Raw genomic sequence first — 26,694 nt, forward strand, 5'->3', positions numbered from 1 at the left:
TTCCCTTCAAGGAAGGAAGAACATTCTAGTGGATTGTCTGAACTTGGTGACTATATCCCAAACAAGTAAAAGGGATGCTCCGTTAGCTTCTGTCAAGAATGGTGCAGAGGACCGGGTGCAGTGGCTCACCCCTGTAATCCCAACACTCTGGGAGGCTGAGGCAGGAGGATTGCCTGGGGCTAGGAGTTCAAAACCAGCCTGGATAACATAGCAAAATCCCATTGCTCCAAAAAAAAAAAAAAAAAAAAAAAAAAAAGCTAGGTGTGGTGGCCTGCATCTGGAGTCCCAGCTACTTGGGAGGCTGAGGTGGCAGGATTGCCTGAGCCCAGGAGGTCAAGGCTGCAGTGAGCCAAGGTCCTGCCACTGCGCTCCAGCCTGGGGAACAGAGTGAGACTCTGTATCAAAAAAAAAAAAAAAAAAAAGATGAAGAGGTAGGGGTGCTTACTCTAAGAAGAGATGAAGAGATGGGGCTGGAATTTGCCTTCAACTCCAAATTTTTAAGATGCTTCCCAGACATTCCCAGAGTTCAGTTAGCAGGTCAGGCCAGTACTTTAAAGAGTTAGAAAGGATCAGGATTACACATCTACAGAGGCAGAATGCAGAAGAAGCTTGTCCAAGTAAGAGCATGACCAGGTTTCATGGCATCTGACAACGAATACCACTTTGGCCCTTTCAGACTTGCCTGAAAGTCTAAGGATGTGCCTCGAGTGACCCTACATGCTGAGAAGTCACACTTATGAGCTAGCAGGGCAGCCGGGCAGGCATTAATAGCTCCGTTTCACAGATGAGAACACTAAGACCAGAGAGAGGAAGTGCGATTCCCATGAGTCGCCCAGCCAGTTAGGAGCAGAGCTGAGGCTGTAGCCTGTGTCCGCTGACTGTGGGCCAGCATGCTTTCCTTGGCATTGCCCCTGACCCACAGACACCCAGCTTCAGGCGGGAGCTCCCTCCCTAGTGCTGCTGGCTGAGGGAGAGCGAGCTGAATGTATCTTTGGAGAGGATGGCAGAAATCACTGATGATATGATAGTGGAACACAATGGGAGCTGTGGCTGGGAAGGCTCCCCTCCCAGTTTTTCCAGGAGAAGCCAGGAAAAAGCTCTGCGTGTGGGAAGAGGCCACCTGGGAGGCACCTGGGGGGGCCCTCTGTGACCCTCTGTGGAGGCTGAAGAACTGAGAATGCCTCCTCAAGCTGGTGTTTTGAAGCAACAGAGGACGAACTTTCAGGCTTCATGCATGGGCATCTAGCAGTGTGGGAAAAGCAGAACTTTTGGGAAATGAGAAACATAAGTTAAAGCTGCATTTTGCCTCTGTTTATTTAAGCCATTCAAAAAAGAGGGAGGATATGTCTCCTGGCCCACAGTTCTCATACTCAGGAACCCTCATATCTGGGAGCTCTGTCATGTCAGTTGCATGTTTAAAGGGCCTTTGTTCTAGAACCTTCTGCTGTACACACAGGAGTGCGTGCACACACGAACACACACACACTTGCCATTAGGAAAAGGGGGACTGGATTTTGAAGTGCAAGTAGTTGACAATAAGTAAAAGGACAAAAGTACTGTATGTACCTCTGCAATACAAAGTCTTCAGGCTGTTCTGCCTGGTGCTGTTATGCAGCATGTGAATTGCCCGAGAGGACGGGGGGCGGGTGGTCCCTCTCCCACATCCCAGGAATGGATTAAAGTCTCTCGGTGGGACTGAGGTCTTAGGGTCCTTCCTTTCCAGCTGGGTCTGGGAGGAGTCAGGAGTGCACTGGATTTAGGATTTGGGGTCTTCTCCCATCACTCCCTGTTCCACCGAGAGACAACTGTGTTCCCAGCAGGGGTCAGTAAAGCAGTAGGACCACTAGGGGTGAGTGGGGGAGGTGGCGACTGGAGGTGATCAAAGTCTACTCTGAGTGACCAGACATAGGCGAGGTCTTCCCCTGAATGGATTTGTGAGATTTACTCCTGACTTGGGACTTCCAGGGCAGTCACCTGGACAAATTTCCAGCATTTAACTGTGGACAGACACAAGTCCTCCTGCCATTCGGGAAAACTGAAAACGTGAGTGAGCGGTCAGCTAAGCCTGGGTTCAGAGGTGAGAGGATGTTATCTGCAAACATCCATCTTTGCAGTGAGCAAACAGACGCATTTGGCTTGAGGCGGAAGGCCTGGCCCTAGGAGACAAAAAGACCCCCTACCAAACAGCATTTTTCTCTAAATGCCCCTTGAATTGAGACACAGTTGCCGGGTCTCCTGCGGTCTATTCTCTGTGAGGAATGTCTTCCTCAGCTCCACAGGCCGGCCTCACCAATTGTCTTGGGATTAACCCTTGGCCATCCCGATCTTGCTCTCTCTTCTCTGTGTTTTCCTTCCAGCCTCCATGTCACCTTTTGAGTGTCAAGGCATCTTCCATTGGCCACGAAATGACAGAGAAGTCATCCATCTGCAGAAGCCTCCTGTGTGCACCGTGGAATCACCGTGTCTGTACGGGCACGATTGCTTTAAGAAAACAGCCCTGCTTCTTCACAAAGTCTAGTCATTTCACTTGGAATCTGTCCATCAAGAAATTAGGTCTGCAGAGTCCAAAGCAAGCTCCCTAGAGCTTTACAAACAAGCTGGCGGGCAAGGCAGCGCGCCCTACAGTGTCTCTGTGGAGCGCTAAGATCTGTGACCCCTTTGCCACATGGGGTGTGCGCTCAGACTGGGCTATGAATATATCAGCCTGTCTCCACCCGCACTTAGGGACAGAAGATGTGGAGACTCCAGGAACTTCATGAACTATTTGCTGTGGTCTTCTGTCCCGGGATAGTCCGGGTCTCACTCCCAGCTCTCCAGAGCTTAACCCTCCCTCTCAGGGGAATGTTTGAAACCTACGAAGAATTCTCAGGAATTCGAGGTAGAAGGCGGCAGAGAGACTTCTGTTCCTGGGGGCCGAGCTGTTGTGCTGATACCGTCCTCTTGGCGTCTGCCCTAGTGGGGACCCTTGATTTTAACTTGAAGTTCCTGGACTGGGTCTGACCTTAGCATGTGTGCCTGAGTGATGGACTTGGTATTTACACCAGCCACGCTGATAAGTGCACATGTGTTTTTAATGTTTTGGCTTTCCACACCACAAACACACAGATGTGCTGTCGCCCGGGCTAGGACTTGAGTAGGGTTTTTCTATTTAAACATATATTATATATTTAAAAAAGTGTCCTCCCAGAGCTAATACCGTTGCTAGCAGCTCTTCCTGCCGCCACACCGGGCAAAGTCCACCCACTGCCCCAGTGTTGAGGGCCCCCATGGGCGGCCCCACCTGGAGAGGTGCTGCTCACAGCAAACAGCTCCAACTGCGCCTTCGCCTCGCCTTCCAGGGAGCCCAGCCAGGCCCACTGGGGATTTACAAGCAGACCTCCCTTGCTTCAGCCTTCCTGACCCCCTGTTAGTTGGGAAACCACCTGTCTGCACCGCAGCTAGAGAACCGAGGAGAGGAGCCGCTAGTCTAAAGGGCTGTTGGTTGAAATTAGGAAGCAGTGTAAAGAAAAAGAAAAAAAAAGTTAGGGAGGCCAAGGCAGGAGCATCACCTGAGGTCAGGAGTTCGAGACCAGCCTGGCTAACATGGTGAAACCCCGTCTCTACTAAAAATACAAAAAATTAGCGGGGGCGTGGTGGCACGCGGCTGTAATCCCAGCTACTCGGGAGGCTGAAGCAGGAGAATCGCTTGAACCCGGGAGGCGGAGGTTGCAGTGAGCGGAGATAGCGCCATTGCACTCCAGCTTAGGCAACAAGAGCGAAACTTTGTCTCAAAAAAAAAAAAAAAGTCTTCATAATTTCACGGGTTTGCAAGTATGATCCAGGCTTCCCGCTTCTCTGCAAGCCAATGCGAGTTAATTACAGCGTCCGCCCTGGTCTCTCTCCACCCCACGCCGTGATCCATTCCCCTTCTTTTTTTCCCCTTGTCTCTTTCCTCCTCCCCCTTTTATTTATGTATTTTTGGTTTTGTTTTTTAAGGGGTGTTGAGCCGCGTCTGGTTCTAGTAAACCGAACCCGCTCGCGAGGGAGGCGATTGGCTCCCGCGCCGGTGACGGACGTGGTAACGAGTGCAGCTCGCCCCGCCGGGAGCTGATTGGCTGCGCGGGGCGGCTCCGAGGGCTCGGCCGTAGGAGCCCCGCGCACTCCAGCCCTGCAGCCTCCGGAGTCGGTGCCGCGCGCCCGCCGCCCCGCGCCTTCGTGCTCGCCGCACCTCCCGGAGCCGGGGCGCACCCAGCCCGCAGCGCCGGCTCCCTGCCCGCGCCGCCTCCGACCGCAGGCCGAGGGCCGCCACCGGCCGGGGGGACCGGGCAGCAGCTTGCGGCCGCGGAGCCGGGCAGCGCTGGGGACGGCGCCTTTTGTCCCCGGAGGTCCCTGGAAGTTTGCGGCAGGACGCGCGCGGGGAGGCGGCGGAGGCAGCCCCGACGTCGCGGAGAACAGGGCGCAGAGCCGGCATGGGCAGCGGGCGCAGCGTGGGGGGCCGCCGCGGGGCAGTCCTGGGCGTGCTGCTGGCGCTGGGCGCGGCGCTTCTGGCCGTGGGCTCGGCCAGCGAGTACGACTACGTGAGCTTCCAGTCGGACATCGGCCCGTACCAGAGCGGGCGCTTCTACACCAAGCCGCCGCAGTGCGTGGACATCCCCGCGGACCTGCGGCTGTGCCACAACGTGGGCTACAAGAAGATGGTGCTGCCCAACCTGCTGGAGCACGAGACCATGGCGGAGGTGAAGCAGCAGGCCAGCAGCTGGGTGCCCCTGCTCAACAAGAACTGCCACGCCGGCACCCAGGTCTTCCTCTGCTCGCTCTTCGCGCCCGTCTGCCTGGACCGGCCCATCTACCCGTGCCGCTGGCTCTGCGAGGCCGTGCGCGACTCGTGCGAGCCGGTCATGCAGTTCTTCGGCTTCTACTGGCCCGAGATGCTTAAGTGTGACAAGTTCCCCGAGGGGGACGTCTGCATCGCCATGACGCCGCCCAATGCCACCGAAGCCTCCAAGCCCCAAGGTAAGGCTGCCTCCTCCCACGTGCGCGAGCCGCCCCCTCCATCCCCGGGCCGGAGCTGCAGGAGAACCCGCGCCACCCTACGCCCGCCCGCCGCTGGGTCCCGGTGCTGGGGACTGAGGGCCCGAGGTTGCTCGCATGCTGTGCACGTGATTCCTAAGCGCGTCTGGTCTGTCCCAGGTATCGCTCAGCGCCCCTCGCGACCCAGGTGCACGGCGGGGCTGGCCCGGGAGCGGCAGCTCTGCGCCTCGGCCTCGCAGGGACTCGCTGTGGTCGCCGGAGCCCCTCTTCCTGGGATCCAACTTCGCCTTTCGCATACCTGAAACAAAGCCTTGCGCTTTTAAATAACAGGGGAGCTTCCCTCTCCTCTAGGAGGACTCCGAGTCCCTATCGAAGTTTTTAACCTCTGAGACGGGAGGAAAAAAACAAAAACCCAAAGCGTAGAAAGTTCAGAAAGGCCGAGAGAATGCTTGGAGCAGCTTTTGTTTATTTTCGTAGGTTCGACAAAGATTTAAAAAATAAAACCAAGCCCTTTCCTTCACTGGTCATTCAGTCAAGTAGCCTTGGGATTGCTGCAGAACTGGCTGAGAAAGTTTAGGAACCGTGGGGACTTCTGTTTCTCCACCCCTTCCAGGTACCAGCTCTGCCCTCGGAGGGCTGGGGGTGGAAAGTCTTTTCTCCCTCCCTCTAGCGTACCCGCTGCTTTTCTCATTTACACAAATCCTCAGCTCATTAGAAAGATAAAAATGTAATTAGCTCATTGTTCATCTCCTCCCGGGGAGAGCGGCTCTGCAAATTGGAGACTTTCCTAACAGCCTGAGGGACCGGCCCGAGGTTCCTCTCAAAACCCCCTTATGTTTAAAGAGCAATTCTTGAGGGGGAAGAAAAAAAAAATCCTGGGAAGTCAAATAAAATGAAATAAATATAAAGATAAAATATACACATCACAGACCTGACTTCTGTAGAAGTAAATTCAACCCAGAATTCTTTAGAAGCGAAGTTTAGGCTCTGAGGTGTGGAGAGGGTCAGGGATTGGGGAGCTGTACCCCAGCTGCGCTTAGCACAGACGCAGGCTTCCTGAGGGCTTTTTGAGGAGGGCTTTTAGGGTGGGGGAGAAAGACTGCCTACACTTAGCTCACCTTAAAGTGTCTTTAACCTCTGTTATTGATGCTAAAAGAGGGGCGTGCAGTCACCTGGCTCCTCAGAGTGAGGATTCGGGCAGGTTGGGGAAAGGGATACCCCAAATTTTAGATGCTTTTGCTTATTCTAGGGAGGGTGGAGATGGGTCCACAATGACTGACGTTGGATGGCTGGATGGGAACGGCACTGATTGCCCGCAGTGGCCAGGTCTGGGCACCGCCGCTCTCAGGGTCAACTCTGGTGGTGGGAGTGGAGTGAGGGTAGCGGATGCATCTGCACTTTGCGAGCGAGAACTGAGCAGTTACCTGGAGCAAACAAAGCGCCTTGTGTTCTGTTGGCGTGCACCCATCCCCTGCATCCTGCGGGAATTTCCTTCTCCCCTTCCTCAGCCAGAGGGGATTAGCCCGGCCCTGCCCTGAGAGGCTGTGCCCGGCCCTGACCTGGAGTCCATTCCCAATGGCCTCCGATGGTCTCTTTCTGGGACCGTCTGCAGACATGAGTGGACACCTTAGGGGGCTCGGCTGCGGAAAAGGTGCTGCAGTCCACAGGGAACATGGGGAGCTTGGACGGGTTGCCTGAAGAAGAGAGGAAAGAATCCCTCACCCCAGCCCCCAAAAGGCTGTGATGGGATGGGGAAACCCCATAATCGCTGTCTTCCGGACACCTTTTGCCCCTTGGCTGCAGTTCCACTGGTCGGCGCCCTTCTCAGCCTGGCTTGGAACCATCCTCACTCACCTCCACTCCTCCCAGCAGCGCTCAGGTAGTCACCCTCCCAAGACAGGTCTTTGAGGAACAAAGAGAAAAGTGGGGAGAGGGCCGGTCGGGAGTGGGGCTTGGGACTGGTTTTCCCCTCAGTGGTTTTGGTGGGGGGCTCTGCCCTGAGATGGCACACCACCCTCCCCAGGACTGCAATCCCTGGTGTAAGGGAGCCCCACGTGATTTACTGCGAGGTCCCTGTGGAGGGGAGGGTGGGGCGTGTGTGTTTGTGTAGGTGTGTAGAGGGCAGGTCAAGACAAACCAGACTACTGATCCTCATAACCTTATGGCTTGTGGCTGTGGGGTAGTAACTGGCACTTTCCAATGAGAGTAAGTATGCATGCACTACACTACTCTTTTATTCGTTTATTCTTTATGCTTTTATTCTTTAAAATTAAAATGCATTTTCAAAGCAGTGTCATATCTTTGCATACTGGTTTCTGTTCACACACTTGGGCATATTCAGTTTTGGGTTATTGGCCAGCTGTCCGTGGTCATGTGTTATTAAGGAGAAACCTGATAATGAGAAATGACTTGACATTTCTCCCCTGCAAAGGCTGATACCCAAGCCATAGAAGCTCCTGTTAGGGAAGAGGCAATTGCTCTTTTTCTAGGGAAGTCATTTCTGAATTTGGCACTTCCATTAGAACTGTGAACTCCCAGGCTGATGCATTGTTGTTTCCCTCTCTGCCTGGTTTTACTGGTTGAAGTTGTATGAGCCAGCACATTGGGTTTGATTTTGTTGTTGCTTGGGCATGTTGTGCATTTAGTCAGCGTGGCAGAGGCCACAGAGCCCTCCGTTCCCCAGAAAGCCTTCCTTAGGGCTCCCTTTTGGTCCCCCCAGGAACTGGCCAGGGAAGATTGTGGGGGTTGTGTGTGAGAAAGGGAAAGAGAGAAGAAAGAGAGAGAGCCTGAGAAAGCGCTTGTGTGTGTGTGGATTGATATATCACAAAAATCACTTAATCCTGATTCAGCTGTTGGGCTGTTTCCTCCACACACCCTTAAATATTAATAAACACAAAACCTTTGCTTTTTTTGTTCATTTGCTTTAAACATTATTTTAAATACAACTGAAAACAGCGATTTAGTTCCACCTCTCAGAAGGATGACTGGGTGGATTTCTCCTGCAGAGGCAGCCTGTAGAGCCCCAAGACGCACCAATGAGGCACAGGTTAATACCGCATCACACATTTCTCTTTCTCTCTGGATCAGGCTGCTCCAGAGTCAGCCGTTAGAAAAGCTGAGATAGAGGAAAGCCGTGGTAAAAACACACAGAGCCCACCCCAGCGAGCTCCTGCCATTCTGAGAGGCACTGAAGTCCGAATGTAATTGGCGGGACTGAGGAAAATGTCCCTGAGAAGTGCAGAGCCCTCCTTGGCCGATTGGTTCAGGCGAACTTCAAGTGTCCAGAGGAGATGCAGTGAGTGTGTGGAGCGGGCAGAGATGTGCCCTTTATGTTTGGATCACCCTGACTTCACTATTTGGTCAAGATTGTATTCACAGAACGTTGCAATGTGTGTTTGCATAACTCCCACTTTTCCTTTTTCAAAATAACCTAAACAAGGAAAACCCAAAAGCACAGTTCACTCTCCTTGTGCAAGTAACCTGGTCCTTTCCATATTGTCACACTTCCTTTTCCCCATGTGGAAGCAAAAAGCATAATGCAAAATTTGTGGTAAGTTGTCTCCTTTGTGAGAATTACCACCTCTAGAACCCAGTCTCAAGTTCTGGGTGCAAAGCAAATTTCCAGCATCTGGGCTAAGGACAGTCATGCCATCGTCTGCTGGGAGCATGGTTCTTAACTGCACTGAGAATCTGGAAGGTGTTTGCTCCTGGGTGCAGAGTAAAGGTGGGAGAGGAATGTGTCAATAAAAACTAAGGATGGGGTCTCTGCTGGGCCCTGCAGGGACCCTGCTTGGAAGTAGGGAGTGGTCTATGGGCCACTTGTGTCCTGAGGGCAGCCTTGATCTGGGGGTGCTCTGCAGGTCCCCTCTTCTCTTCCACTTAGGGAGCCTTTGCCTATTTCAATGTCTGAGCCATAAGGGGGGCTGATGGGGAGGGAGACGCTGCCACGGAAGCCATGGTGGAGGAGGATGAAGAGCAGTGGGCTCCAAGCACACCAAGCCCCACCTGCACTCCCCGAGTGCAGGGTCAGGGGTGACTTTCCTGTGCTCTTCAGCTCCAGCCTGGCTTGGCCTCCTGTGCTGTGCCCGGGGGTGGGGTGCCCCTAGAATGTGCTCGTGATGTTTTCCTAGACAGTCGATAAGCTCCAGGCTGCTTGATAGGTGAAGGTGATGACAATGATGATAAGCCATTTCAGCTCTTGGAGGAAAGCGCTGTCCCGCTCTCCCTCTGTCCTGGGAAGCCGGGGTCCTTTACCTCCACTGGATTTTCTGACTTCAGCAGTATATTGGCTTGGAGGAGGCTTCTGCCCTGGCCTCAGACATCTCTTCCCAGGCAGTGGAGCTGCCTTCCAGCGTTATGCACGTCTGCCCCCACACACCTCCTCTTCAAAGCACTTCACAGTTGCCCAGGAAAGAGCCTCTGAAGGACACCTTCCTATCCAGCCCTGTCCTCCCATTTGGCAGCGCCTGTTAGTGCCCCACCCCGCCCGCCTGCCCTGGCCTCCTGCTGCCGTGGCCCTTTTGGAGAGGAGGTGTTCAGGGGCCGAGGGCTGGAGTTTGTGAGTCTGGCTGAGTTTCTTTCTCTCTTGGCTCCTGGTGACCTGGTCAGAGGGATCAGCAGGCTAGCTGGGAGTGTGGAAATGGGAAGGGGGCAGGAATCGGAGGATGGTATTGAAAGGAGAAGGGAGAGGATGGGAAACAAACACCAGGAAGAGATCTCTGTGGGTTTGTAAGCCAGCTTTTCCCGGCACTCACAGCGCCCCACAAGTCATCATTCACGTGACCTGCGCCCACCCAGCCTCAGGTTATGCTGGCTTAAATAACTGTGTCACATTTAGCAGCTCTGGGCCAAAATGTTTCAAGAAACCTGCGCCTGCTCTGGTTGTAGATCCTGGGCTCAAGGCTTCTTGTTTTCAATTCTCAGGTCCCCTTCAGAAGTTCCAGAAGACCTTTAGCCACTTTCAGCCTGGACCCAGGACTGATCTTTTCCCCAGGGGCTGCTCCCTTCCTGCTCTGTAACTTACAGTTCCGTTTCTCCCTACTTCCTTTCCCAGGCACAACGGTGTGTCCTCCCTGTGACAACGAGTTGAAATCTGAGGCCATCATTGAACATCTCTGCGCCAGCGAGTTTGGTAAGAAAGTGTTTCTAGCTGCCTCTGGAAGGTTTGGAACCTCCTGGTCTGTGCCTCTGCCGGACGGAGGCCCTGCTGATGTATCTCGTTGCAGCTTTCCATATTCTCTACCTCATTCCTCTCCAAATGGCTGCTTTTCTCAGACAGATGGGAGACTAGACAGGGTCCAGAACCGGCCAGTTTTGATGAAGGCCATACTTTGCCCTCCTTTGTAGGGGATTGCTGGACAGATTTTTGGGCATCTTCTCTAGGCATGCAGGGAGGCTGATTTGGGGACAGGTCGAGAGGAGCAGGGAAGGACAGCAGCTCCTTCTCAGAAGCTGCAGGGAGTACAAGTTGCCACCTGCTACTGTGTCTGGTTGGGCCCGGTTTTTTCCGGACTGGCTTTTTTTTTTTTTTTTTTTTTTTTTAACATCTACCCCTAGGTGTCAGCATGACTCTGTCCAGGATTTAAATGGCTGCCCTCTGGGTGCCTTCCCAGGGTGGGGAGATTTCAATGCTTAGGGGATTCAGAGTGGGGGTCCTCATCAGGTTCCGTGAAGCAAAGAAAAATGGACATCCCCACAGTAGTGTGGTTTTTCTCTCTTCTTACCAAGTCACTCTCCATCGAAAGAGAATTCTGAACCAGCACTCGCAGCTCCAGGAGAAGGAGGAGCTGGTGGGGGCCAGGGGGAGGTGGGGGAGATGCCAGGGGCCTTGGGGCCTTTCAGGGATGGTCTGTTATAGTCTGACCTGCAGAATACCTGAATTCACCACACCCTGAGAGTCTCTCCTCTGAGAAAAGTAAATGTAAACGGCACCCCTTTGGAGGGCCAGCTCCCTCTCTCTCGCCTCTATCTGACATGGATGCAGAGAAGTGGCTCCAGCCAAGCCACACTTTCAGAAGAATCAGTGTGATGCTGAACAATGTGTTTCTCATAATTCCTGCCTTGTGTCCCTGAGATCGGATTTCTTACAGAATTCTTATCTGGAAAAGCGTAAAGAGAGGCATCCCAGTCCATGTTTTCATTAATCGAACATGGTAAAGTACACGGAAGGGTCTTGTTCCTGCCCTGTCAAAGTAAGCTGCACACATGTGGGAGGACACATGCAAGTCGGAGGGAATCATGCCTCACGACAGGGTCATTCTCAGGGTATTGCAATTGTGGATGAAGATGGAAGCTGCATGTAGATGGCCACCACAGCTAAACTGGAGAGCGCGTATCCTGTTTCCATGCATGGGGAAGATTGATGTGTTCTCTGTGATGTAGCAGTGTGAATTACTTGTCTGTTTCTTCATTAACTCAAATTCATCAGTGAGGATTCCCTGTATACCTAGTGCTTTCTGAGTTCTATAGATACAGATTGAGGGTGGAACTCTTCCTCTAAATAAATGTAATACATGAGTATTATTTTTTAAAAAAGACAGAAGTTGGAGGATTCAGACCCTTTGCCACATAGGCTGAAGAGGCAAGCCTGGGAAAGAGTTTGAATCTGGCAAGGTTGACCTTAAGGTGTAGGGCAGGGGTCTAGAGGGCACTCAGGTAACTCATCTGGGACGGACATCTTCTTCCCACGGCAGCAGGCACCTGCCAAATCAGCCAGCGTTCTGTACACAGAAGAGGACAGAGGATCTCATGTCGATAACCAGTCACGGTTTGTGGAATCTGAGTGATTAGCTGTTTGGGATTTGGTTCCTTTAGCCCTGACAATATTTTCCTCTTGGGTTCACAGAACTTTTGGGCTCCTCCTGGACCTCAGAGGTCATCTTATCCAGTCTTTTTATTGGATAAAGAAGGAATCTGACTTTCTCAACTAGAGTCCTTTTACACTCTGCCACCTGCCCTCCTCACTTAAGAGTCGATGCACAGCCGCTGGGCTCCGCCACGGAGGCGCTGACCTCCTTAGTGTGCGTATGGTGTATGGCAGGCTTTTTTGAGCTGGTTGCAGGAGAAACCTTTCTGTTTTTTTGTCTGTAATGTTCTCATAAAACAATATATAGGGATTCTTTTTCTCTCTCTCTCTGTAGGGGCTGAGCTTAGCTCTGCCCTTCTTAGCACCTTAGAGAATGCAGCCTTGTCGAGAAACGTGTTTCCTAGCTCAGCTCACTTCAAGTAAGTGAGGCAGTCAGCCACACTGATGGGATTCAGTTAGGAAACAAAGAAATTGAACAATGCAAGCTGACACACAGCAGAGAAGAAAGAGAATGCTTGACTCCCTCCTTCAGGGATCAAACTTTGCATTAAGTGGCCCTGACATCCCCAGTGGGAAGACATCAGGTTGCTGGAAGGCTCTCTGTGAGCTCCGGGAACAAGGGGTGCATTTCCCTGGGTAAGCAGCACCCTCGTCCCCCTGCCACTGCATCTGTGGTCTCCGGCAGCCTCTGTGGAGCTGGGCATGTCTGACCCCTGACCTTCTCGGCATGCAGTGTGCTTTAACCCCTTGGCAGATGTGCTTAGTCACTCGTGTCTCCAGCCCTGCACTGTACCCACTCAGTTCAGGGCACATTTTTTCCCCAACAGGAAAAAAACATGAGCAGAAAAGCTTGTGTGCTGATGCTCAGGAATGCAGCTGATCAGCCTGGATCAAGCCCCAGATGTGGGAGCCAAGACTTAGATGGGGCAAAGTCACCGCATCGAACATGGCGACCAGCCTGCCTGCTGGCTTCCATCAGCTTGCAGGGCTCTGCTTTTTGTTCTCTGTCTGCTTTTCCTGCTCTGTGACAACAGGGTGCCACTCTCGCCTCTTAAATAGCCCAATATAGTATTTGCGAGCCGCCACACTAATCATCCTGCTGTTAACAGCTCAGTACCCACAGCCGTCTTCCCTTTGGGTTAGTTTATCCCAGGGATATGAGAATCTGATTTATTTATAATTGTGGTGAGGTTAATTCCTGCCTCTGGCCACTTTCTCTAGCTTCTTCTGCAGTATCTGTAAACACCCGTAAGCTTTCCTGGGGGAAATTTGCATGGTGATATACTTCTGCTAGGAGAGTTCAGAGCTTCTACTTGTACTGCCTTCTTCAGTATTTTGAGCTTGAGAGTTCAGGTGACAGTTTCTTCAGCCCAGTATTTTCTCCCTATGGAAAAGGATTTCTTTGCCCCTAGAAACTTTCCTTGCCTTCTGGAAGGATTCTTTTTTCCATTTATATATTTCCTCATAAAGAGAAAAGCTGTACTATGCAACACTAAGGTTAGTCAAATAGGAAGGAAAAGAACATCAGCTTTCACAGTTAGCATTAGGGAGTATTTGCTAGTAGAAATATTTTCGGTTTCCCGCACCTCCGTACCTCCACTAATCTGTTCTCACTCTGCCTCCGACTTCTTTCAGGGTGTCTTGGCTGTGCTGCTGCTTGGGGGACAGTGTTTTACTCTGACGGGCAGTTTGAGTTCTTGCAGAAAGTAGGCTCAGCCTTTCCAAACTAAACCTTGGGTTTCCTCCCAAAGATGAAGCAAGCTGGCTGCTAGCACAGTCACTGCGGCACCTGCAGGCTCCCTGAGAGCAGGCTGTGTATCTAATGCCGTGTTTTACCTTGTGGGAGATGCCTGTTAATTGTGAGACACACTGTTCAGTTTGTACTACTGACAAAACAAAAAACAAAAAACAAACCATACTTCTTGCAGAAATGTGCAGAAAATCTGTGTCTTGGAATGAACAAAGTAAGGCCTGTTTGCACTCAAATAGTCCCTGGCACAGTGTCTTATACATGGTAGGCATAAAATGAAGGTTTGTCAGCTGACTGTATGAATGACAGGGGATGTGGGACGTGGATGTTGGAATTTTTTTTTTCTTTTTTTTTTTTTGAGACTAAGTCTCGCTCTACCCGGGCTGGAGCACAGGGGCATGATCTCAGTTCACTGCAATCTCCGCCCCCCGGGCTCAAGCGATTCTTCTGCCTCAGCCTCCCAAGTAGCTGGGACTACAGGTGCCCACCACCACACCTGGCTAATTTTTGTATTTTTAGTAGAGATGGGGTTTCACCATGTTGGCCAGGCTGGTCTTGAACTCCTGACCTCAGGTGATCCCCCTACCTTGGCCTCCCAAAATGCTGGGATTGCAGGCATGATGGACTTCTTTTTTTTTTTTTTTTTTTTTTTTATAAAGGAGAAGGCTCTTTTCAAGGTGGATGTCAGCAACTTGTGTATTAAGTTCAAGGAAAACTACATGCCCTGTTTTGGGTGACTGAGCATATACATGTATACATGTTTAAAAGAAGCCCCAACATCCAGAATCTCATTCAGTCAAAGTAAAATTAGACATGGAAGGAATTGTTACCCTGGAGATGGAATTGATAGGTAGAAAACAACTGGGTTTTATTGTTGCTGAAGATACATATCCTATCCACAGATCAGTACAAAATGGAGTTAATTGTTAGGATATTTTATGTGCATAAAAACCTGAGATTGGCCCATTGCTCAGTGCACTAGAGGTGTGAGTCCCAGCTGAGAGCCTGTGTCTCTTTCTGAGCAGCCTTCTTGTGCATGGGAGGTGGGGGGTTGGGGGGGGTAGGCGGTGAAGAGATGGAAGCTGAGCCAGTGTTTGTCCTTTTGCATCTGGCTTATGTGTTATGCATCATGTCCTCATCTTTGGATATGACTATAGACTCTCATAAGAAGGGGAGTGGAGAGAAGGATTTGCCCTCAAGTTCACCTTTATTTTCTGAGGTTTTTCTGGAGGTGGGTAGAGAAAGAGGGAAAAGGGACGAGTGGGATGAGGGGCTGTTCACAGCTCATGTGAACTGCCCATTTCTTTGGGTGCTGCGTTGCTCACCTGTACCACTTAAAATTTTTTTAATGGATACAAAATAGTTGCACATATTTATGGGGTATGTTTGATATTTTGATAAAAGCATCCAATGTGTAATGATCAAACTGGGTAATTGGGGCTGGGCATGCTGTCTCACATCTGTAATCTCAATGCTTTGGGAGGGTGAGGCAGGAGGATTGCTTGAGGTCAGGAGTTTGAGATCAGCCTCAACACCCCAGGCAACATAGTGAAACCCCATCCCCATTAAAAATTAAGTATTAACTGGGCATGGTGTCATGCACCTGTAGTCCCAGCTACTTGGGAGGCTGTGGTGGAAGGATCACTTGAACCCAGGAATTTGAGGCTACAGTGAGCCATGATCACACCACTGTACTCCAGCCTGGGCAACAGAGCAAGACTGTCTCAAAAAAAAAATTGTGTAATTGAGATATCTACCACCTGAAACACTGATCTTTGTGTTGGAAATGTTCCAAATCTACTCTTCTAGTTAGTTTGAAATATACAATAAATTATTGTTAACTATAATTGCCTAGCTGTGCTACTGAAGACTGTATCTTATTCTTTAAAAATATGGAACACTTCACGAACTCACATGTTATCCTTGCATGGTGGCCATGTGAATCTTCTCTGTGTTGTTCCAGTTTTACCATGTGTGCTACTGAAGCAAGCCCCTGTACCACTTTGCCATTGTAAAGCTGTGTTGAGTTGGATAGGACCTCAAAGATCAGCCAGTCCATGCCCTCACGTTACTGACTGAAGGAAATAAGACAAAAAAATAAAGGAGTTAGGCATTCAGTGACCCAAGAGCACTCTACCTGGATCCCTGTTACTGCCCACCAGCACTTCCCTGGCATCCAGGCCAGATTGCACACCCTTGCTCCTTCCCATCCTCTCACACCCATCACACAGGTAGGTAGTTGAGAAGCTTCCTGGGAAGGGGCATCAGGTGCTCCTTTACTCTTAGGGTTTGTAGAATTTAAATGGACTGATGTCTGTGCCCAGCACACAGAAGGAGCTCAGCAATCACTGGCTCCCTTCTTGGTGGGAAAGCCGGCAGTGTAGCAGAATGGAAAGAACACAGGCTCTGGACGAGACAGACTTGGATTAAATCCCTACCCTATAAGCTAAGCAACCACCAGAAAGTCTCTTAACCTCCCTGAGCCTGGCTCCTCATCAGCAAACTATGGATGAGAATTCCTACGTGACTGTGTTGGGAGAATTGGATTTAATCAAGTGTGGACAGTTCCTGGAATACGGTGGCTGTTCAATCTGTAATAATTATTATATCTTCTTATTGGAAAAAATTGTTTTAGGATGAAATTTAGCCTAGGAAGGAAAATTCTAGCACTAATGAAATCACCTTGTTGGGCGGAAAGTTTTTTAGGAAGAAGAATGGAATATGCTAGTTAATTCTCTGGTTAACGGAGGATTAAACTGAAGAAGTCTTTTAAAAAACCCATTCGGAAGACCTTTAAAAGCTTTAGGCTGCTGGGCACGGTGACTCACACTTGTAATCCCAGCACTTTGGGAGGCCGAGGTGGGTGGATCACCTGAGATCAGAAGTTCAAGACCAGCCTGGCCAAAATGGCAAAACCCCATCTCTACTAAAAATACAAAAATTAGCCGGGCATGGTGGCAGGCGCCTGTAATCCCAGCTACTTCAGAGGCTGAGGCAGGAGAATCACTTGAACCTAGAGGCCAAGGTTGCAGTGAGCTGAGATTGCGCTGCTGCACTCCAGCCTGGGCGATAGAACGAAACTCCGTCTCAAAAACAAAACAAAACCCACAAAGAGAACTGCTTTATGCAGCTTCAAGGTGCTGTAATTCACAATAACAATAACAAAAAACTCCCCCTCGGAAAGCCAAACCCTAACTAGAAGTTAGGAGATCTGGGTTTTAGTGAGATGACATCCTTATGTCAATGTAAACCTGGAAGCCTCCAGACAGTGATGAGGGCTGAATGCGGGAGCTGTGACTGCCTGGTGTTCCAGGATAGGACCACTGAAGTTTTCATTTGTGTGTTTTTTAGAAACACTCTACCTAACGTGTTCTCCTTCTAATTTAGCAGGGCCTATGTTTGAGGGACTTCAGAGGCCCTTTGTGCTGTTTTACTTCACTTTGTCCTCCGTTTTTCTCCAGCGATATCTCTGGGGCACTTTTCCCTTCCTCTACCCCAACCCCAACACCTGCCTTGTGATATTCACTTCCTTTAACCAAAAAATAGGCTATGCATTATAATGCGAATGAGCGTTTAAATATTGGTAAGTTTCATCCAGTTTTGCAGAAATGTGCTGGAAGCCCCAATCTGGTTTTTTTTTTTTTCCAGAAGAACAAATGGCCAAAGAAATGTCAGACCATTGCCCTGCCCCGACCTTAGGGCAGCCAATTAAACATGCCTTCGCTTTGGAAGGCTTCTCAAAGGCCTATAGATTGTGCTTGAAATCTTTGTTTAGTCTTTCAGGAACACTGTCACACGGATGATTTATCAAAGAAAGTTGTTTATCTGGCAGTAAAATAAACTCTGGGCCTGTTCAGACTAAGATTTCCCGTGAATTTTTACCAAGGTAAACACTACTAACTGGCAGGTTGCAAACTCCGTGTGAAAGCCAGACACATATAACACATATTTGAACTACAGCTTTGCTGTGTATGGGGTCTGGCCTGCCGCTAGTGCTGTCACTCCCACTGTGCCCAGAGGACCTGGCACTGCAGTCTGTCTGGCTGGGTGACCAAGAAGAGGGACTTGCCCCATAGTCAGTGTGTGCAGGAGCCACCCCTGTAGCGTGAGCCTCCCTGGGTTTGAGTGCCTCTTATTGCTGGCACCTGGGGACTTCCTAATTCAGAGGGGGCAGGCTCAGGATGGTTGCCCTCCGCATCCCACAAATAGTTGGTGATGAGTTATGAGGAAAGTGAACCAGAAGCAGCCAGCTTAGGTTTCTTTGAAAATAGACATTTGTTGAACGACATTGGCAGGGGGCTGGACATATTGACTGATCTGGGAGCTGGGGCCAGGGCATGGTGGCAGGGGGTGAAGTCATCTTCTGGATTCTGCTGAGTGTTAATGACAGTGGCAAAAAAAAAAAAAAATGCTGCAGATACTCCCCTAGTGTCTCTGGCTTTGCTAGTGGGTGGCTGTGAGAGACCCATTTGGGAATTAGGTAAATTGAGTTCTGTGAGTGCCGCAGCGCATATTTAAGTGAGAGGGTGGATGGACACATGAATGGTGATGATGGGGACGAGATGAAATACAGCCTTCCAGGTCTTTCCAGGGAAGGTACTGTAGTGAATTTTTTTTTTTTTTTTTGAGACAGCCTCTTGCTCTTGTCGCTGAGGCTGGTGTGCAGTGGTGTGATCTTAGCTCATTGCAACCTCTGCCTACTGGGTTCAAGGAATTTTTCTGCCTCGGCCTCCCGAGTACCTGGGATTACAGGCGCCCACCACCATGCTTGGCTAATTTTTTTTTCTTTTTTTTGAGACGGAGTCTCCCTCTGTTGCACAGGCTGGAATGCAGTTGCGTGATCTCGGCTCACTGCAACCTCTGCCTCCTGGGTTCAAGCAATTCTCCTGCCTCAGCCTCCTGAGTAGCTGGGATTACAGGCATGCACCACCATGCCTGGCTAATTTTCATATTTTTAGTAGAGATGGGGTTTCACCATGTTGGCCAGGCTGGTCTCGAACTCCTGACCTCATGATCTGCCCTCCTCGGCCTTCCAAAGTGCTGGGATTCCAGGCGTGAGCCACTGCACTGGCCTGAAGTGATTGTTGATAGTGGTTTTTTCAGGGAGACTGCTGGATTATAAACTGCTTGTTCTTACAGTCCCAGCCAGCTCCAGATGCTGGAGTTTCCATATCACACTAGCCTTGGGGTTCTTCCTGCAGGGCTGAGTTTAAAGATGATTGTGGGTAGCTCCCATAACTCATGCTGCATGCTGGGTCCTTCTCATCCCAACTCCTCAAAGGGGCAGGAGCAGGAACTGGGGACTCCTGAGAGAAGGTGACATTTGTGTCTGTGTGGGCTTTTGGGGTTGGGATCTCGGTGCATGTGCAGAGCTTCCATATACATGTTTGAGTCTTGAATGTAAAAGGTGTTGGTCTGTTAGGTTTGGGGGGCTGTAAGCATGAGAGCTGAGGCTATTTGACAGCGCTTAGGGATTGATGTGCAGGTAATAGATGCTTACTGGCTTGGCAGATATTTGGTGGCATAAAAGAGGTATTTTCTATAGGGCAGGAATTAAGGGAAATCATTTACAAATTCTGAAAGGATGTCTGTGAGTTGTAAAGAGATGCCAAAATAGTACTTTGGCAGTGGGGAGAAAACGAGAAACCAGCTTCCCTAAATGATGTTCTTTCTCATTCAGGCAGGATTACGAGGGGGATTTTCTCTCTCTTGTTTTCTCTAGCCCTTCCATCAGCTTTCTCCACAGGACATTTCCTTTTGGGACTACCTCAGATGTGTTCTCTTCTCTTTGTGAGCTCTTTGAAAATTATTCCACGCCGGTGTCTTCTGCAATGGATGCATTCAGCTTTGGGGAATGGCTTATGGCTGAAGGAAATCCCCAACTATATGTCAGTGGCACCAGAGCTAGAAACGAGCCTGGATAAGCACTTTAAACCACGAGAGCAGCTGGTGCCTAGAGAGCGCATTCCCTCCTGCAGTACTCCATAGGGCGGCTGTGCCAGCCCGCTGTGCTCACCTCTCAGGCTCATAGACAGCCTGGGCGCCTTCCACTTTTCCTTTGGTCTCAGCCCCATATGGAGGACTCTGTTCCTGCCCTCGACACATTTAAGAATCTGGTGGCCAAATATGGTGGCTCATGCCTGTAATCCCAGTGCTTTGGGAGGCTGAGGCAGGAAGATTGCTTGAGCCCAGGAGTTCCAGACCCTGTCTCTAAAAAAAAAAAAAAAAAGTGCCAGATATGGTGGCACATTGTGGTCCCAGCTACTTGGTGGGATGATGTGCGTCTGAGCCCGCGAGATCGAGGCTGCAGTGAGCTGTGTTCAGGCCACTGCACTCCAGCCTGGGTCTGAGACAGGGCGAGACCTTGTCTCAAAACAGAAACAAAAACAAAAACAAAACCCCTCACAAAACCCCCAAGAATCTGGTGGGCGAGACAGGCCTTTGCCGTGCTTTTTTGTCTCTGCTCTTTGGTAACTTCAGATGCCTTTGTGCGTAGTTCTAGCACTCAGGACTGAAGGAGGGAGGGGTCTTCGGTGGGGCCTGGAGAAATTCAGGGAAGTTTCCTGGAGAAGATGAGGATCTAACTGTCAGGCTGAAGATTAATGGAGAAAGTAGAGGAGGGCATTCCTGGTGTCAGGAGATGAGGACAGGGAAAGGGAGTAAAGACTCAAAACAAGTAGTAATTCTTCAATTGACGAAACCTAAGCTGGTAAATAAATACAGAGGAGAATGTTGGTTTGTCATTTGTCAGTTATAACAACTCGCTTCGCATTCTATGTTCTGCTTAGCCGTGGCCCACAGCGTGGGGACTCAAAGGCTGGATCAAGGCATGGGAAGGGGGAGCTGCTCCTTCCAATTCGCAGCTGTCTGTGTACCCAGCTCAAAGGGTGACGAGGTCCCAGCAAGGCTGTACCTGTTCTTGTGGTGCAGCAGTTGGAATGAATGGCCCATGTGTTTCAGGGGTCCCTCAGGTGGTTGTGGCCATGGGCCTGAGTCAGATATGACACCCAGGGAGTGCATAGCTGCGAGGGGAAGGAGTTCAGTCAGGTAAGTACTTGTTGTCAGCCCTGGGCAAGGAAGGTGCTGAGAAGTGCACAGGCAAGACTTGAGTCTTGAGAGCAGCCTCTCACCTCCATGTAACCCGCAGCCGCTGCTTCCACTCACAGGATGCAGGGCTGGCTAGAAGGAGTCTCGACCTTTGTTCTGAGATGTAGAGGCACTAAGAGCTGAGATGTCTGCACAGTGCCAAATGCCAGCCGGCACCCAGCCTCTCTGGTTACAGGGTCTTTACTCTTAACACACATTCATTTAAAAACAGGCTCATGATGTGTGTTTGTGCATGTGTTTTCTTTTGAACATCTAACCACCTGCAGAAGGCATGCACTCTTGCAGAGATGATTCAACAATCGTTGGGCTTTTACTGAGCCCTGCTTAGTCTGTACCACATCTGTTGACTAGAATCAACATCCAAAGAGATTTTAGCTGTGTAGACAGAAGTGTTGATATCATTTCTTCCCAGGGCCTGGGAAGAGGGAAGTCTCCATAGTTGTATTAGTTTGTTCTCACACTGCTATAAAGACACTACACAAGACTGAATACTTTATAAAGAAAAGCGGTTTAATTGACTCACAGGTCCACATGGCTGGGGAGATCTCAGGAAACTTACAGTCATGGCATAAGGGGAAGCAGGCACGTCTTATATGGTGGCAGGTGAGAGTGTGTGAAGGAAGTGAAGGGGGACGATCCCCTTATAAAACCATCAGCTCTTGTGAGAACTCACTCACTATCGTGAGAACAGCATGGGGGAAACTGCCTCTATGATCCAGTCACCTCCCACCAGGTCTCTCCCTCAACACCTGGGGATTACAGTTCAAAGAGAGATTTGGGTGGGGACACAAAGCCAAAAAGGGCTGCTATGGGATCTTCGCTGCAAAGAATTCTGCAGCCGTCTCCTCCCTCCAAGTGCTCTGAACCCGAGTTAAGCCCTCGGTAAGGAAGGTGAAAACTCTGTTGGCTATAGATAGCTCTTACCTGCACACCTGAATCCAGGAGTGGAAGTTTTTAGTGGTGTAATTCTGCCTGGGGTGTGTTGCTTTTGAAGTTGTGTTATGAGTGAGAAGCCCTGCAGTGAGCCTCGGGCTGGCCAGATAGGAGCTGGTGAGTTTTGGAGGAGAGGGTGAGGGTGTCTGTATTGGGGGGCCCCTGGCCATACTAGGGTACCTCGCTGTCCCCACTCCTGGGGCCTGTTTGAGGCAGAAGCTTTGGGTTTGTCACAGGCTTCTCCAAGGTGCCTCTGTCCGTGCTCCAGCCCTGGGTCACAGTGTCTTTGTGCTGCTCCTCATGGTGTTTCCTGCCTCAGGAAGGAAACACCTGGATTAACCTAATTTCATGTTAGTGTCAGAGACCCAGTCAAGGCTGACTGCGTGGTGTGTGTGCTGGGCTCCGCGCTGGTGAGTGTCCAGAAAATGGTCATGGGGTGTGATTGGGAAGTGGTTCTGCTCTACCAGGCCTTACCATCTAGAGGAGGTCAGGGGATGCAGAGATGCCCGTGATAGAGAAGAGCTGGGAGCCACGGGAGCATACAGAAGGGAGCTGGTCTCCAAGGAAATGGTCAAGGGGAGCTGCAGAGATGAGAGACCCTGTGCTGTCCTCCATGGAGCTGGTAGGCATTTGTCAGGCAGCAAAGGTGGGCCTAGGAAGATAATCCCAGTGGAGATCAGACCAGGAGCTGCGACGCTGCATTGGGGAGTGGCGAATCTCTTTGTGGTTAGCTAGCTTATCAGGGTGTGGTGGTGAGTATCTAGAAATGATGACAAAACAGGCAAAAGCCAGCTTGTGCGGCAACCTGACTGCTTTCTTACAGAATGGAGATTTGGCCTTGTTGGTAACACGGAGACACTGGGAACCTATTTTAAAACATGACTGTCTTATATCTTTAAAAAAGACCTCAAAAAAGGCCGGGCGTGGTGACTCATGCCTGTAATCCCAGCACTTTGGGAGGCTGAGGTGGGCAGATCATGAGGTCCGGAGATCAAGACCATCCTGGCTAACATGGTGAAACCCCGTCTCCACTAAAAATACAAAAAAAATAGCGGGGCCTGGTGGCGGGCTCCTGTAGTCCCAGCTACTCAGGAGGCTGAGGCAGGAGAATGGTGTGAACCTGGGAGGTGGAGCTTGCAGTGAGCTGAGATCGCGCCACTGCACTCTAGCCTGGGTGACAGAACAAGACTCCATCTCAAAAAAAAAAAAAAAAAGGATGAGGAAGAGGAGGAGAAGAAGATGAAGACCTCATTAATCAAATAATGAAGTCCTAATGGCAGAACTGCAGATATCAGTGGTGAGACATTTTGGACAGGGAGTCTCTGAGTGAGGGTGGGAGGGAGAGAGGAGCCCTGGAGCCGCGTCCCTTATGAGAGGGCTCAGGGTGGTGCCTGTTGGGTCTGGGCCTGCTCAGGGCCACCCACTTGAAGGAGCCCTTGGGAGGTGGCTGATGAGGTCAGCACAGCTGTCCTGGCCGTCAGGGAAGGGGCCACCTGCTGCGGTCAGTGCCCCCGGGACACCTGTGTTCTGCGTGTGCAGAGCGGGAGCCAGAGCCTGTAATCAGCTCATACTTAGGTCACCGCAGAGCTGGCCGTTACCAAGAGCAGTTGTCATTAGGACCCGTCATAAATGGTCCTGACTTTTCTCTCCAGACTTTGTTATTGACCAGGGGCAGCAGGAGCAGTGCCTCCGGAGCCAGCCCCAAAGCATTGCACTGGGAATGGCATTTGTGAGGGCCTTCAGGGCTGGGTTAGCCCAGGTGTCTGGAGCTTCCCTGAAAGAGGGAGGCAGGAGAGGCTGCAGTGACAATAAGGGACAAGGGGAGGTGCATGTGTGGTTTGTGTGTTTATGCCTCTGTGCACGTGGGGTTATATCTGCGAGATATGGGTGTCTGTCGATGCCTATGTGTAGTTGCGGGACACAAGGGACCACCTGCTGTGCACACATGTGTGTTTGTGTCTGTGTTTGCCTGTGTATGGGTCAGTCTGTGAGGTGTGGGTGTAGACAGTTGTGGGTAGTGTGTGGTGTGATGAGCTGTGTACATGTGCCCTCCTGTGCGTCTGTCTGTGTGTGCATAGCACATCTGCTTGGTGAGCCTGGCTGTGCTGGGCAGCTGCCTTTTCCTGCTGGCCTGGCCTTCCCAGGGACTTGGTCTCCACTGGTGAGGCCCGAGGGTCACTTCCTCCCCCAGCACTTGAGAGAGACACTGTCTAGAGCATGCTGCTAATCCACTATCCTCCAGAAGAGCTTCTGAGAAGCCCAGGAGGGATTTCTCTGCATTGATGCCATTATACAAACTGAGTGCCATCTTTGTAAGTTTGGGGAACACTCCTATGGTCTTGGTATTTTGTTTATTACTTTTAGTGCCAAATAGACCTCTTTTGTTTAGGTTTCAGTGTTTGCAGCAAGTCCATTTAGAACTGCTGGTTCTCTGGGCAGGAGTCACTTCCTTAGAGGATTCCAGCGGTTAGCAGGGATTGGCATAAAGGCGGTGCTGTAATCTCTAGGATTTAAAGAGTGCATTGGAAAGAACATGTGTAGCCTTAGGAGTTGTACAGGCGTGAGCCCAGCGCCTGGTTCTACCACCTACTGTGTCAGCGCCTGCAAGTCACTGAAGCACTCGGTGGCTCAGTTTACCCACCTGTTAAAAAACAAAAACAAAGACTTCTGTGTTAGAAGATAAAATATGGAGTAAGAAAAAAATAACACAGATTCTGGAGTCCTGGCATCTAATTTCTGTGCTGCTACTAAACTGTTTGTGACTTTGGCCAGTCAGTTCAAATCTCTGAGCTTGTTTCCTTAAGCGAGTTGAAGGGGTCACCATAGGTGATCTGTGAGTGTCCTCCAGCTCTGCAGTTAGGTGGTTTTGGTCTGTGGCAAAAACTCTGTGACTTGCTCTCTAGGTGTGATATCTTGGTTGGCACCTCCTGCTCCCCAGGCAAGGCCCCTGGGAACACTGGCCTTCACCTTGGGTGCATGAGGAGGAGAAGCTGCTATGTGCCTGAGAGGGTGGAGCAGATGAAAACTGAGTTGGACGCATTCATTGAAGGGTTGAGTTGGGGGTGCATTGGAGGGCGTAGGACCACTGCAAAGGGCAGTGCATTGCATAAACTGTGGATCAGTGGTCTCTGACCAGGGCTGGGCACTGCTGGACATCGTGGCCCCAGCGCCATCTTCTTGGGCTGATCGCCGCATTTGCAGCCCCTTTCCTGAATGTGTCTCTGAGCTGCTGCTTCTTCCAGAAGGGAAGCCAGAAGCCTTCTGTTCTGAGAACAGAAGGGTTCTGTTCTCAGAAACCCAGAGATGGATGGCATAGGAGCCCCTTCCGCTGCATAGGGTAGGAGAGAGCCTGCTATGGGGAAGCAGTTTGGAAGCAGTTACTTTCTAAAACTCAGAACTGAGTTTTCATTCCTGCCCCACAATTTACTGGTCGCATGGCTTTGGCCAAGGGCAATGCTTGGAACCACAGTTTTCTCATTTGCCAAATGATGGCCATCATGCATCCCCCACAGAGCTGGTGTGTAGACATGAGAGTGTATGGAAGAGTCCTGGAAACTACAAAGTGCAGTGTAGTTTTTTTTTTTTGGACAGGGTCTCTGCTGCCCAGGCTGGACTGCGGTGGCACCATCATGGCTCAGTGCAGCCTCGAACTCCTGGGCTCAAGCAGTCCTTCTGCCGCAGTCTTCCAAGTACAGGGACTGCAGGTGCATACCATCACACCTAGCTAATTTTTATTTTTATTTTTATTTTATTTTATTTTTTTGGAGATGGAGTCTCACTCTGTCATCCAGGCTGGAGTGCAATGGCACAATTTTGGCTCACTGCAACCTCTGCCTCCTGGGTTCAAGTGATTCTCTGCCTCAGCCTCCTGAGTAGCTGGGATTACAGGCACGTCCCACCACACCTGGCTAATTTTTGTATTTTTAGTAGAGACAGGGTTTCGCCATGTTGGCCAGGCTGATCTTGAACTCCTGACCTCAGGTGATCCGCCTGCCTCGGCCTCCCAAAGTGCTGAGATTACAGGCGTGAGCCACTGTGCCTGGCCAAATTTAAATTTTTTTTTTTTTATAGAAACGGGGTCTCACTATGTGGCCCAGGCTGGTCCTGAACTCCTGGCCTCAAGTTATCCTCCTGCCTATAGGCATGAGCTGCCATGTCCAGCATACAAAGTGCAGTTCTCCTCTAACTTGTCATTCACCCTGTGGCGGCCAGTCCCAGCTGCTCTCTCACAGCTCCATGTGGCATCCCTGGAAGGGCTTCCTGTTTATGTGGAGGCTGTCAGCATCCCTTGTGGTCCCTTCCCTCAAAGCATTTGTGACACATGCTGCACTGTCCTTAAACTGTAACAGGTGAATGCATTTTATAGATATACCAAATTGAAGCCAGGATAGTAATGGTAATGTATTTCTCAGAGAAGCTTAAAAAGAACTTCAGAGGTTATTATAATACACACCAATCTATTCCCTCAGCTTCTCTGTGGACTCACAGGGAGAGCAAATATTAGCTGAAGACCCTGAGATCGAAAGCATCAAATCAGAAAGGATGCTTGAAAAATCCAGGCTTGAGATGTAGAGCCAGGCTCACCCCTAAAGAGGGAACAGAGCCCACAGCAGGCCCTGGTGCAGGTGGGATGGATGCATCGGGGCCACCAGCCTGCAGTGGCACATGACCTGGTGCTCTTACCCACTCTCCATGACGTTCCTCTGAGCCGATGCCAGCATTTAGAATGAGCGCTCAGCATCGCTTCGGCCATGGCGGCCGATGGCAGAGATTTTGTGTAAGAGGAGCTGTGAGGTGAGAGAAAACAAGCTGGCACGCCTGTCATTCCTAGGCATTTCCCACTTTCCTGGGGCCTGGCCATTCTCTTCCCTATATTACCACTTCAAGTGGACAAGCCTGTGTGTTTCAGGATGTCCACCTTTTAGGACTGCAGGTGTCAGGAAGAAAACAGATGTGAGGGCCAAGGCTGTGCAGTCCAGCAAAGGGAAGACTCCTGTGTGGCACCGGAGAAACTGGGCTTGAGGAAATGAAACCTTGTTCAGCAGAGGGGCGGGCTGCCTTGTTCCATGGTAGGGTCCCACCGTAGACG

General features: G+C 50.6%; 1 protein-coding gene and 1 non-coding gene across 2 annotated transcripts in view; one reads left to right on the forward strand and one right to left on the reverse strand.

Moving 5' to 3' along the window:
• Positions 1 to 4,108: 4,108 nt before the first annotated feature.
• Positions 4,109 to 26,694, forward strand: part of SFRP1 (secreted frizzled related protein 1) — a 47,583-nt gene continuing 24,997 nt past the window's right edge. The window contains exons 1-2 of the mRNA XM_055349222.2: positions 4,109 to 4,992; positions 10,064 to 10,141. Coding sequence (XP_055205197.1) covers positions 4,449 to 4,992; positions 10,064 to 10,141 — 622 coding nt within the window. The 5' untranslated portion in view covers positions 4,109 to 4,448. The remainder of the gene's footprint in view (positions 4,993 to 10,063; positions 10,142 to 26,694) is intronic.
• On the reverse strand, positions 15,452 to 15,554 carry LOC115935653 (U6 spliceosomal RNA). The gene has a single exon (XR_004071277.1). It is a non-coding gene; the product is annotated as a U6 spliceosomal RNA (small nuclear RNA).

The sequence above is a fragment of the Gorilla gorilla genome, chromosome 7 (genome assembly GCF_029281585.2).
Source record: "Gorilla gorilla gorilla isolate KB3781 chromosome 7, NHGRI_mGorGor1-v2.1_pri, whole genome shotgun sequence".
In the NCBI taxonomy this organism is placed as follows: domain Eukaryota; kingdom Metazoa; phylum Chordata; class Mammalia; order Primates; family Hominidae; genus Gorilla; species Gorilla gorilla.